The sequence below is a fragment of the Nyctibius grandis genome, chromosome 1 (genome assembly GCF_013368605.1).
Source record: "Nyctibius grandis isolate bNycGra1 chromosome 1, bNycGra1.pri, whole genome shotgun sequence".
NCBI lineage: Eukaryota > Metazoa > Chordata > Aves > Nyctibiiformes > Nyctibiidae > Nyctibius > Nyctibius grandis.
Window position 1 is genome coordinate 105,312,678 of NC_090658.1, and position 13,322 is coordinate 105,325,999.

The 13,322-nt window shown below is 38.2% G+C and overlaps 1 protein-coding gene across 1 annotated transcript in view; it reads right to left on the minus strand.

Moving 5' to 3' along the window:
* Window positions 1–13,322, minus strand: part of TINAG (tubulointerstitial nephritis antigen) — a 48,070-nt gene that overhangs the window by 20,710 nt on the left and 14,038 nt on the right. Inside the window, exons 6-8 of the mRNA XM_068398893.1 lie at window positions 11,378–11,528; window positions 4,629–4,809; window positions 4,131–4,176 (exon numbers count right to left, since the gene is read on the minus strand). Coding sequence (XP_068254994.1) covers window positions 4,131–4,176; window positions 4,629–4,809; window positions 11,378–11,528 — 378 coding nt within the window. The remainder of the gene's footprint in view (window positions 1–4,130; window positions 4,177–4,628; window positions 4,810–11,377; window positions 11,529–13,322) is intronic.

Consider the following 13,322-nt stretch of genomic DNA (forward strand, 5'->3'; position numbering starts at 1 on the left):
CGTTCAACAAGAACAAGTGCCGGGTCTTACACTTCTGCCAGAACAACCCCATGCAGCTCTACAGGCTGGGGGAAGAGTGGTTAGAAAGCGGCCTGGCGGAAAGAGACCTGGGGGTGCTGATCGACAGCCGGCTAAACATGAGCCAGCAGTGTGCCCAGGTGGCCAGGAGGGCCAATGGCATCCTGGCCTCTATTAGGAAAAGTGTAGCCAGCCGGTCTGGGGAGGTGATCGTCCCTCTGTACTTGGCACTGGTGAGGCCGCACCTTGAGTACTGTGTCCAGTTCTGGGCCCCGCACTTCAAGAAAGATGTTGAGGTGTTGGAGCGAGTCCAGAGGAGGGCGACCAAGCTGGTGAAGGGTCTGGAGGGTCTGACCTACGAGGAACGGCTGAGGGAGCTGGGGTTGTTTAGCCTGGAGAAGAGGAGGCTCAGAGGTGACCTTATTGCAGTCTACAACTACCTGAAGGGAGGTTGTAGTGAAGTGGGAGTCGGCCCCTTCTCCCAGGCAACTAGCAATAGGACAAGAGGACACAGCCTCAAGCTTTGCCAGGGGAGGTTCAGGTTGGACATCAGGAAGAATTTCTTTACAGAAAGTGTTATTAGACATTGGAATGGGCTGCCCAGGGAGGTGGTGGAGTCACCATCTCTGGATGTGTTTAAGAAAAGACTGGACATGGCACTTAGTGTCATGGTCTAGTTGACAGGGTGGTGTAAGGGCAACGGTTGGACTCGATGATCCCAGAGGTCTCTTCCAACCTGGTTGATTCTGTGATTCTGTGATTCTGTTTCTGAGCTGCAGAGGAGACTGTGGAGGGAGAGCTTCAAAGCAGTACAAAGAAACAGAAAGGGGGAAGAAGACTCCCACTGGCCTTAGTCCAGGTGAGGCTGTCAGAGAAGAAGTGAAGGGGATGAGTAATTCAAAGTATTACTGCAGAGGCTTCCCTGGATCTTGTTTTGATACCTTGGCCAAAGGGAGGCAGAGAAACAGGGGTGAGTGCAAGGACTGCAAAATTAACTTCTCCCATGGGAGGTCTGAGAAGATCTCATCTATCATCAGGCTGAGACAGGAGAAGGTAGTTTCATTTCTAAATCACATTGTTCTTTGAAATCAAGGTCCATATGTTCAGCTTCAGAAAACAATTATACTTTATCAGCAACTCTAAATCACACCTAAATTATTTCCATGGAAATGAAATAGAAAATTTTGAAGTGTGTTTCCAGAATAAATTTAGTCTATGTGAGAGAATTTTATCCATCATTACATATTGTATCTACATTTTGTGTGTGTGTGTATATTTGTATGTATATATTTGTATATATATGTAAATATATATACTTATATATAACTATATGTATATAACCTGCAATCAGGAGTTAAATATTGGTGCAGTCTTTAGAGTTAAGTGGGCTGGGTACATGAAGAGTAGGGTGGACAGAGAGATGGTAATTTAAAATCAAGCACTGAGATATTTTTATTTATTCAGTGACTTTGTCCTGATAAGGACTGTGACTTGGACAGGATGAGATGATCACAGTCCACCAGCCAGCTTTGTTCCCTCCCAGATAGAAGAGACTTTGCATTTTCCAAAATAAATGGATTAATTATTAATGAATCAGAAGAGCTAGCGATTTTCATCAGGTTGACTGTAGCTCATGCATGAGCTACCTCAGTCATGCTGACCTGCAAGATCTATGCATATAAATGCAGTAGATTATAAGATTCATTCCACTATGGATTCCTCTGTATAAAATCCTTAAATAAGAATTTGTGTCTCTAAGACATACAAAGATGATACAAAAAACAAAAAGTAGTTGCTACAAAAGGAACTAAATTGTAGTGCTGTACATTAATGTAGCCTAGTGCTTTCTGCAGATCTTTTTCTTCTGTCAGCAAATCAAATACTCCTTGTTTTCCAAGATCACAATAGCTGAAATCGTAAGTTCTGTAGGGTTAAAACTTTGATGTATTGCCAACAATATGTTAGCTTTTCTTTTGATTGAGACTGACTAATGTGACAGAAAGGATTATTTTCCTGTGTCAGCACTATAACTATCAGAGTATTTCCTAAAGTCCATTAAAAAAAAGATGAATGGGCAATATTAGATTGTCCATTTGAATGTTTTCAAAGCATTAATGAAATTCCACTGTTTATTTGAAAATGGATTTTTTAAAAAACTAGTGTTTCATCATTTGCATCTGAAAGTGCTCATTGCTCAGTTCCTGTACCATATAAAACAATGACATATATCAAAGAGAAATTGTCATTCAGACTTGAAAGCTGTATAACAGAAAGTTTTCAATTACATTCCTACACGTACTGATTCACAATTGTTAAAAAATATATTTTTTTCTTAACTTTTAATATGCCCAAACATCCAAGTACATTCATCATCAAACAGGATGACTTTCTACACCGTGATCTTGAAAGGATCTTGAATGTTTTCCAGCTATTAAACATTACTTAATACATTAGATAAGACTGGCCACAAGCACTTTGTAAATTCTTGAGAAATGACAAGTTAATGAATAACAGAAAAATCTCTTTCAGTAGCTGAAGATCATTTGCAGGATGTTTTGAAAAAAAAAAAAGTATGATATGGTTTTAAAATTAGAATTATGCCCTGATTACTTTTGTTGTATGAGAAGATAGAAGAGAGAATCAGTGACAAATTATTGGATCATAGCTCATTTAAAAATCTCATTATAGCAAAAAAAAAAAATGGAAAGTGATTTCACTCAACGATATACATTCTCAGTTATATGCTCTGTTTTAGATCTTCATTTTTCCGTACACAGCACTACCTTAACCTGATACAGTCATTTTCTCTCAAGGAGCATTGACATTTCAAAAAATTGTATGAATCACTGAGTGGTTAAAGCCTAAAAAATGGCTGAATAGATATTAATTTATGTGAAAGATTTAGAAAGCTGACAGATTAATCCAGCAAACTGTGTATACACGGACTATGAATACAATATCAGAGAGAGGTCTGAAATTTTATCTCGAGGATCCCAATTCTTTCATTTTCTTAAAACCAGCAGAAATTACTGTGCTCACTTCTAGATCAAATGCAACATGAGAAAGAATATTTTCCTTGAGCAAACAAACTTGGGCAGAACAAAAAAGACTGGTAACATTGAACTTGTTAAGTCTGAGCTTCAGATTAATTGCAGCTGCCCACATAAAGAGCTTTAAGAAGTAATTTCAACTCCATGATGCACTGAAATGAATTAAATCTAATAATCAAGTCCATATAAATAATAAATTGGAGGTTATGACAATTCTTTATATAATTGCGGACAGTCAAAATGCAGAAGTCGCCTAAAGTAAAATGCCTTGGTTTTACATCACCCATCCATCCAAGAGGGGTGGACTTCTCTCGCTCTGACCTTTCCCCATCACCCCAAATCCCACACTCCTCAACCTCTCCAATTACACTGCCTTGAGGTCTGAGCAGGAACCTGCATTTTCAGGTGCTGCCAGCACCATCCATAACTGTAAACAGACAGTATTCAGGCTAAACAACTCTTTTCCAGTCCCTCATTCCTGCTGAAGTCCCTATTTCTCTAACAGGTCAGGGATCTTTGTTGCAGGGTTCAGCAGAAAAACTCAAAACTGACAGCCCTCTACAACTAGCAAGAGCATTTGGGCTCTGAAAGGGGAAATTCTGGGAGTATTACAGCACTGAATGATATGCTGGAGAGCCTGGCAGTGTTGCTTTCAGAGGACAGCAAACTTGGTGGGCTGGCCTCAGCCAGCAGGGGAATCAATCTCAGCCCTAGAGAGCAGAGCTTTGCTAACATTTAACTTTTCCTGCAGAGCCTCAAATTGCTATTTCGTTAATGAGCAAAGAACTGTCATGGGGAAAAGGCACATTTCCAGCACACAGATTCTGAGCAAATTTTCAACAAAACCAGCTCAAGGTCATTTTACTTATTACGGACTCTGTTCAGTATAGCTGTCTTTAGGGGCACTACTTGCCCACAAAATGTCCCTGGATGTACTACAGTGCATATGTCTCTTTTATTCACTGTGGAATGCAATTTGTGTTTTCTAATATTTTGATACAAGGACATTGCACACTTTAATTATTTCAATAATAATATTATCGTCTTCCAAACTTACCATACCTTGCACAGGTCCTTTGTCCATGATTTCTTTCATTATATCAGTTTCCTGAGGGAAGTGAGAACATCACAAAAGCAGGCAAGGGAAGAGAATACATTCTATTAAATACCATTAAAACTCGTTCTAATTTATCATTGTGTACATATATATACAGTATAAATGTACCACTGTACTTGTATTTCTGCTAGAGAATATTTGGTTTACCAAATGAACAAAACCTTCAGAAACACGTTTAAGAAGCACTAAAGCACAGTTATGATTGCATACTTTCTTTTCTCTCTCTACTTTCTATAGGACTATGAAGGAGCAGTTTTAAAGAGATAATGTAGAACCGAGAAACTACAAAGAATTTAAACTCTTCTGAAAATACAAGGGCAATATAAAGGAAAAGTCACAGCTCTAGACTTCAAGTAAAGTGAACATATTTCTATATGCCAGATAATTTTCAAGCCCCAAAGGAGAAAAATGGGTGAGATAATGGGTGAACGGTATGAACTTACTTTTGAGGAGACCCTGTAGTGAGAGGCACACCGGTATAACTGATTTGATTCTTCTAAAGCATTGGGACATGGCTCATTAGTATAGTTTTTTCCATATTCACTTGACACATAACAGTGGTTTTCACCTGATGCCTCCAGGTGGTCATTCCAAAATGATGGATAACAAGCATAGGATACAACCCTGTTCGGATATTAAAAAAAAAATAATAAATTTGTCAAGAAGCTTGCTTAAACATTTTTGCAGTTTTATTTCAAGCCTTTAACTATTTTAAAACTGTCGTATTTCACGTAAATTTAGAGTCCCTCATTCTTCAAAACTGTGAATGTCTCGTATCTTCAACTGGAAGGCATTTGCTTCAATTCATATGCATGATGTGTACGATTAAGTTTCAGTTGCAGTAGTTCTCTGGACTATGGGAAAATGTGTTTCACTGCTTGACACCTAGTACATTCATCTCAAAGATGCATGAAAGTTCACACTGAATAAGATCAATAAATTACCCATGTTGTCAACAGGATTCATTTAGCGAAATTGGCTTATGAAATGGGCATATTTGCAGCAGAAAATTTTTAAGGGAAATAAACTATTTTCTAGTGGAAATATGAGTCATTTTTAACACTTTTAAATGTAATTCTATATTCTAAAAAGATGTTAATTTAAAAATATTAAGTCCAGTAACCACTGGGCAGTTTCTATTTTAACAAAGATTTAAAAACCACAAAAATCCATTTGTGAAGAGTCATGGGGGAAATGTGCAATAGCAAATATGTGAATTGTGTTTATTGTTTTAAGTGAAACAAAGACAAATCTTTGAATAACAAAGAAAATTTTATCTGTCCGACAGGTTTCTAGTTGCAGGCTTCAAAGTCTTGAAGGCAGTTAACACTGATGTTGTTAGAGGAGTGATTGTGGAGGAGCTGTGATAACTCACCTGAGACTTAAACCCATGCTAATTTTGGATTTTAAAATCTCCAAAGTGCTAAATCAAATGAGCTTTGAAGCACAGATTGAGAGCCCTCATTGCATCAAAGAATGGAGAGGGGCAATGAAAATAAGAGGTGATTTCAAGGAAAGGTAACGAGGGCTTTTAATTCTTTACCTTGGCAATACATCAAATGAACTACTGCTTCATATATTAAGTTTGTTTCTTTCAAGTAGCTTATCCTGAATTTTGACTGACTAACTGAACAGCCTTTTTATTTCAATACAGGGAAGGAAACAAAGCATATATTTAAAGTGCGCTTACTAACAATCTGAAATACTCAAAGAAAGGCACACCAAATCTTCCATTTACTATTTTATCCTATTTATGAGTTATTGGGACCTCCTAGTTTTCTACATTATACTGCTAGATGTTTCCAAAGCAATATACGCATTTCTGTGATAATGCTGTGGAGGCCTATGAGAGGGTTTCTTTTAAAGAGCATAATTAAATAGTTCACTGCAGCAGAATATTTTAAAATAGGCAATCCTATATAAAGGATATGTATTTAAGTAGCTTGCCAATTATACTGAACTTTCTGAATCTGAAGAACTGAAAACTGTATTTCCACACAATAAGGATGATAATTATGCTTCCATGTGTATACTTAGTTGTCAGGATTTTTACAAGATGAGCACATTCATTCTTCAGCTACTTTTAAGACATGGCATTTTTCCATTAGCATTTGGTGGTAGAAGAACTGAACCTGAGGAGAATGTCTTTTTGCTTACCAAATTGTTTCTGCCCAAACTAGACTGACACACCCAGGAGCTGCAAAAAGCAACAATTCTGCCTACTTGAAAAGGGATTGTCCATCTAAGGTTGTTAGGTTTTTAGGATATTATTGCTTAGGCCTTCAATCTACTCACTGGCAACTCCTTTTAATCCCTTCTGAATGTCTGAAGGTATTCTGGATTCCCAGATTTCCAATGGGGAATGACAAGTATTTAGGCCAAATATACACGGGTTGTTTTTACTCATTTTAAAATTTACTATGCTTTGTTTCTGTTGCTGGGTAGAAGGAAGACTTTGGTTTATATATGTACAGATACATAAGTTTATAAAATGTGCCTATCACTATGTATATAGTCATTCTAATCACCACTGATCACAGATTTCCAAAAGAAATAAGGGATCGCTGGTGAGTGCAATCAGGCCTGCAAGGCAGGTAAGGTGAGCAAATAGAGTCCTCAGAGCATGATCTAGCATAAGCAGGGCAGGAGCAGGTGATTGCAACCCAGTGTAGGGAATGGTATGACACCTGTTCCTCAGGTGTACGTAGAAACACCTCAGAGGGAGACAACAGAGGAGTCCTGGGGTAGGGATTTTTTTTTCCCTTCCTTTCAGTTTCATTGTCCTGCTGGAGTTGTCACAGATTCTGCATGGATGGGTCTTACTTCTATAGCAATAGAAGTAAAGCACTAAATGATGCGCTGGCACACTGGAGCTGTGCGGTAATCCAGACATGATGACTCATTCTGAACTAAGAGTCACTTTTGAATCTTTTCACTAACCATAGTTTTCTGCAGTCATGATTAACATAATTTAACAGCTCTCTGCTGAAACATGATCTTGTATGTTCTGAAGCATCAGCACAAATATAAACATTAAAAACATTTCAAGAAGACCTTGCCAGAAGAGTCACAGAAGAAAAACAGAAATAAATGTGAATGTGTTTATGTGCACAGATACACACACATATACAAAAATACTGCTAGGAGAAAGTAGTATCCAGGGAGAAGCAGCAAAAGTCTGCAGTGTGTTCATACATTCTTGGCAGAATTCATCTGAAGTCATGTTTATGTGTTTAATCTAATGAAAATTTTTGTGCTTTTATTGTATTTATATGTTTGACCTGTGAGATGAGAACAGATTATGGTATTAGCAAGTTGGCCAAAACTAATAATGATAATATCCTTATCATATCCTGCAACTGCTAAGAGCCCAAGGTACAAATCAGACCAAGCCCTGACTAGAAGAAGTATTTGCATTCAAATGAGTAACCTTTTTACTACATGAAAATGAAATGTTTCTTCCTCATTCTTAAAAGACTGTAAGCTTTTAACTTCCCTTAGCAGATAAAATACGTTTTCAAACCACATTGATTCCTCCCAAATTATGGCTTGTAACTGAAATGCCTAAAATTAATAATAATCAGAAATAGAATACAGCTTTATTCTTTAATTAATGGAGGAAGACAGAGAGAGAGTGAGTTAAACAGCAATTCAGCTCCATTTGTAGCAGATTTCACTGTTAATTGGGTGCTCAGTGATTCTGCAAAGTCAGGTCTCAGCACTGGCCTAACCTCCTTAAGTTTTGTGGCAGTATTCCATTGACTTCACTGGGGATAGTTCAGGTCAGCACTTGATTTTCCTGAAAATCTATCAAAAGCCTGAGATAAGCACACTTCAGAAATCAGAAAACCAGAAGCCTTAAGACAGCATTCAACACCTGTTGTGAAAATTTACTAACCCGCACAGAAAATCAATGTGCTTTCTCCCTGTTGCAGGGTGTGGAGATAATGAAAAAATAATACTGGCTCATAAAATAAAAATCACCTGAAAGTATGAGGAAGCAAGCACTGACTGAACAGTAATGCATGTACTTGAGACTGGAAAAGACAGTTCACAGGTGTGCTCTGTTGAGCTGAGGTGCCCTGTCTGTGTGCTTCCAGGCTCACATCAGTCAGAAAGCCTGCTCTGCGCACCACTTTCACACTGGTACCCTGTGGTCAGTCAGGGACTAATCTTCTCACTACTGCATTTACACAAGCATGAGCACAGCTGGGTACAGCTAGGTTGATAATGAAGTGCCTCGTACAGATTCAGCCTGCCTTGCTTTCCTTATAGAAATAAGCTAACTCTTGTATACTTAAACTGCCTCTGTAGAACAGGCTGTGTCACTAACCACACTGTTTCAGATAAAAAAAAAATACAGCTTTCTGGTATAGGAAGAATCTTATTATTATGGGCTCATGGTGGTTATGCCCACAGAGGGATAACAGTCAGAGGGAACAGAAGACTAGGAGATTGCATTCTGTAGGTCTTTTCCTCTAGAAATAGCTTGCTCCAACTGTTGCGGAGATAATACTCATTAAAATGGATCTCTTGTCTACACTGGCAATTCTTGTGCTCCTGTCCTTAACATGGTAGGCAAGCAAACAGTCCAGTGAGAAAGAGTTATATTTACTCTCTTAAAAGTATGAGCTACTGATTAAAACAAGCCTGTTCTTCTAGTTACAGAAAAGTGTTGCTTAAAATGTTAAGCTATAACTTTTATTTCTTCATGAATGAAGGCTTTGCCTTTATCCCCATGAGGTGCTGAGGGACCTTTGCTGGGTGGAATCCATTACTGCCCACTGTAATCACTCACTTAAAAGGTCTCCCACTCAAAATCCACATCAAAACTAGTCCAGTGTTTAACCCCTGAGCCAGAAACACAGAAGAACTCCTGATGTAAACTCTCCCCATAATGATACAACATCCTTCTCAGATCAGAAATAGTTTGGTAGACTTGAAGAAAGCAAAATGTTCACTTTGTATACTGTATCCACGTGAACGACAGTGCTTTGGTCTTCACTTGAATCCCTAGGCTGCCATGTCAACTACGACATCTGATGCATCGTGCCTGACATTCTTTTGCTCTTTCCATGGTTTGTTTGTTTGTTTGTTAACTAAAATTAAAAGTTGCCAGACAGTACACCTGAGATCTGTCTGTCAGTATCAGGTATATCAGAGACAGAGTAAGGGGTGAGAGTGTATGAAAGTGAGAGAGGAAATAGATTTTGGCGTGGAATAGGAAGTACAAAAGATTTTCTGATGTGAGAAACAGCGGAATATAATTATACAGTATATAAAATCTGGTTATTGCAAATTCTCCTGAAAACCATTTCCAGGCACATGAAGTTCAAGGATTTGACTGGGAACATGCAGCACAAGTTTACCATGGCAAATTATGCCTCGTTATGATGAGATCATAAAGTGAGATGATCTGACCATGATGAAATTACTGTCTCCATGGAGAGTAAGAAAAGCAGTGGATATCATTTACCTTGACTTCAGCAACGTTTTCAGCATGGTCTCCTGTGGTGGTCTTCTTGTTTAATGGACTGGGTAAGCGGCTTACAAGGTCAGTAACTGAACTGGACTGGCATGCTGAAAAGTCGACGGATCAAAGTGACTGGTGTCTGTTTACTAGTGGCATTCTTCAGGAGTCAACACAGCAGCAACACTGTTTTGCATCTCTACTAACAATCTGGACACTGGGATGTGGTTAGTATGCAGGGCTGCCATTCAGAGCAATGTTAACAGGCTAGAGAAATGAGGTGACAGAAACCTCATGAAGTTCAAAAATGCTTCCTCTGAGCCAGAACTGCCCATGCAGCAGTACTGGCAGGGCACTGCCTGTGTAGAAACAGTTTCACAGAGAAGGACCTGGGGTCCCAATGAACAGAAAATTGAATGTGGGTGAGCAGTGGGCCCTCTCAGAAAACATGGACAATCAATACTGGGTTGTGTTAGCAAGAACATAGCCAAGACATTGTGAAAAGTGATTATCCCCCCCAAATTGTCACTGAGGTTACATCTGGAGTAAGGTGTTCAGTTATGGGATCCCCAGTAAAGACACTGACAAACTGACCAAGTCCAGTGGAAGGCACTTAGGGGGCTGAAGCATATGATATGTAAGGAGGGACTGAGGCAACTGGATTTGTTCAGCCCAGAGAAGACAAGGCTAAAAGGGGATCTAATTACTGCCTTCAACTACATAAGGAGAGGTCATAGAGGAGACAGAACAAGACTCTTGGAGATACATAATAAAAAGCTGAAAGGTACCAGTCACAAGTTGTACCAAGGAAAATGCTGATTAGATATAAGAAAAATATGTTTGACCACAAGAGTGGTCAAAGTGACCTGCTGCAAGAAAGATTGTGGAACCTCCATCCTTGGAGATACTCAAAATATGACCAGGACACTGCCTGAGCAGCCTGATCTAATCTTAGAGTTAGTCATGCTTTGACCAGAATGTTGGACTAGGTGACCTCCAAAAGTTCCTTCCAACCTAAATCATTCTGTGGTTCTACAAATTATTATGTGTCATTTTAAAAAACTTCTAGCTGTTCATGTGGAGTTTGAGAGCTGTTAACTTTGCTTAGTCTGACCTGAAGGATGGAGGATCTAGGTATAGTCCTTGTCACAGTGTTGAATTCTGGCACAAGCTTGGGACGGGATGATTACAATTTGCCTTATAGAAAGACAATGTTTGATCCTTTTGAATATTCAAAATGTTGTCTCATGCAACTGGCTGCTTACTCAAGGCTGTTTAACATGAAGAGCCTGTATCCCAAGGACCATAGATGTTTTGAGCCCACTTATGGTATTGTCTCTGACATAAACAAATCCTTTCTTGTTTGCCTTGCTGTTAGAGAGGCTACCATTTTCCCCAGTTGTATTACAGCTAACGATAACATGTAGATGTAATGAGGCTTAAATGGGAGCTCGGTGGTTGCACAGTTTTCTCACTGAGAGCCCTCATTCAGAACAGTCTTCACATATTTCTTTGGTAGTTCCTGGGCTTCATGAAGGTGATTTAAAAAGGTGTAAATGAGAGTGATAGTCTTGATGAAGTAATACAGTTAATCTGACCTAAGACAGAGCTGAATGCCTATTTTTTGAAAGGTCGGAAATCATCTCTGTAACACGAGCAACACTGTAACTTAAGCAACTTGTTCAAGTTAAAATAATCTAAACAGACAGATTAAATATTTACCCATGTGTTTTCAGATATCTCCAAGCACCATCAATACTTCCACCATTACATCCATGTTGATTTCTGGTATCACAAGAGACCAAATTCTGAGCAGAAAGGTTGTCTGTGAACTGACCCTTGGAATGAATTGCTATTCTATCTGCCGCAACACCTGTTTTGAAAAAAATTTTCCATTATCAAAAAGAAATAATTACTCACAGCTTCATGCTGGTTATTGTGAAAGAGGGACTGAAATACAGCCTCAATATTTTCTGTCTATGCAGATATCTTTACAAGACAATACAGAAGTAATCTGTACAGACTTCCGAGAGAGAGGATTGTGAAACTGCAAAGCATCATGAGCAACTTTGCTGTAATATTACAAATCCATAGATTTACTGGTTATCATAAATTCACACATATCTAAATGTCAGATGAGGCATTTACATAATTTAGTCTGATAGTCTCTACCATGTTTGTAAATGTATATTCTTCTCTGGTTGACTTCAGCAGAAGATGCAAATACTCCCCCACCTCTCTGCAGCTGAATCTCCAGATCTCTTTTCTTTCTTTTCTACCTTTCCTTCCTTTATTTGAGAAAAAGAAAAGCAGAAATGAGCAGCCTTATGAAGAAGAAAATTCAAGACTGAAAGTATGTGTTGATTTTACTGGAAAGAATATTTGGAAATGCTCATACTAATGTGTAAATGTGGGTTTCATTGAACCTCCTTCCCTCATCACACAGAATTCTTCTTCTGAGATAGACACCTTAGATGTCTGACCTCAATCAGGTAGTCACAATTCTAATATATTTATGCACTCTTTTAAAGGCAGACTACGTTAACTGAGTTGTAGGTGAAATTAAGCCACTTCTCCTTTCTTTAACAAGTGACAATGAAACAATTATCAAGCCCCAATCCCAGTCATTACCTGTGCTTAAATTATATTTTTATTATCGTTAGCCCTTCATTTTTGAATCTGAAAATCAAAAAAAAAAAAACTTGAAATCTAAAGCCCTGTCTAAATCAACACTAACTTCAGTGAACTTTGGACAAGACTTCAGAAGAGTGAATCTGCTGATGGCAGCTGACAACGACTGTGTTTTGTGCTTTTGTGAGGTGTCACATCATAATGAATTTATTTTCATAAATGTAAAAGCTTTTTATGAAGAGTTTTGGAATACTTAAAGGAACTACTCATGACAAGAAAAAATGATAAAGGAGTGCTTGTCTGTTTATTGAGCAATAATTAATCTTACAAAGAAGGATTAAGAATTCAGACTGAAAATGTTAGATGCACCTAAAAAACATGGGAAGGCAGCTCAAAATATTCAGCATTGAAAATAATTATGTGAATTAAAATCAAAACATTCACTTCTGAAAGGGAAAATTTAGACTGAATATCTGGAAAGTTTTTCCCTCAGTGAGTTCTGGTCATCTCTGCAGTAATCTGCCAGGAGAGCTGTTAGAAGTTCTCTTGGTTTTCTCTTTTAAAACTACACTTGACAAGACATTGATAACAGAGTGTGCTCAGTCTGGCTTTAGAAGGGAGCTAGGATTAACCGATCTAAATTCTCCTTTCCTTCTCTTACTGCTGTGATTTAAAAAAACAGTTGCAGAAACCTGCATCAGTGAGGAGCCATTGGTCAGACCAAGTCATAAAGATTGATTGCATAATTTTTTTTCTATCTTTATATATCCCAATTTGTACCGAGATTTATTGCAGTATAAGAAAAATTAACATAACTGATCATTGGAAATCTCTTTGGAGAAAGCGACACAAACACTTCTGTCCACTTTTCATAAAACCAGAGGTTGTAGTACATGAGGTTGAAATGCATTACTGACATTTCTTTGCTTACAGAATTTGAAAATAGGTTCTTCCACAAATATCTGAGCAGTTTCAGGGTTTTCTTCTCATAAAATTATTGAGAAGATTACACTTAATTTACTTGAATAGCAAGGGT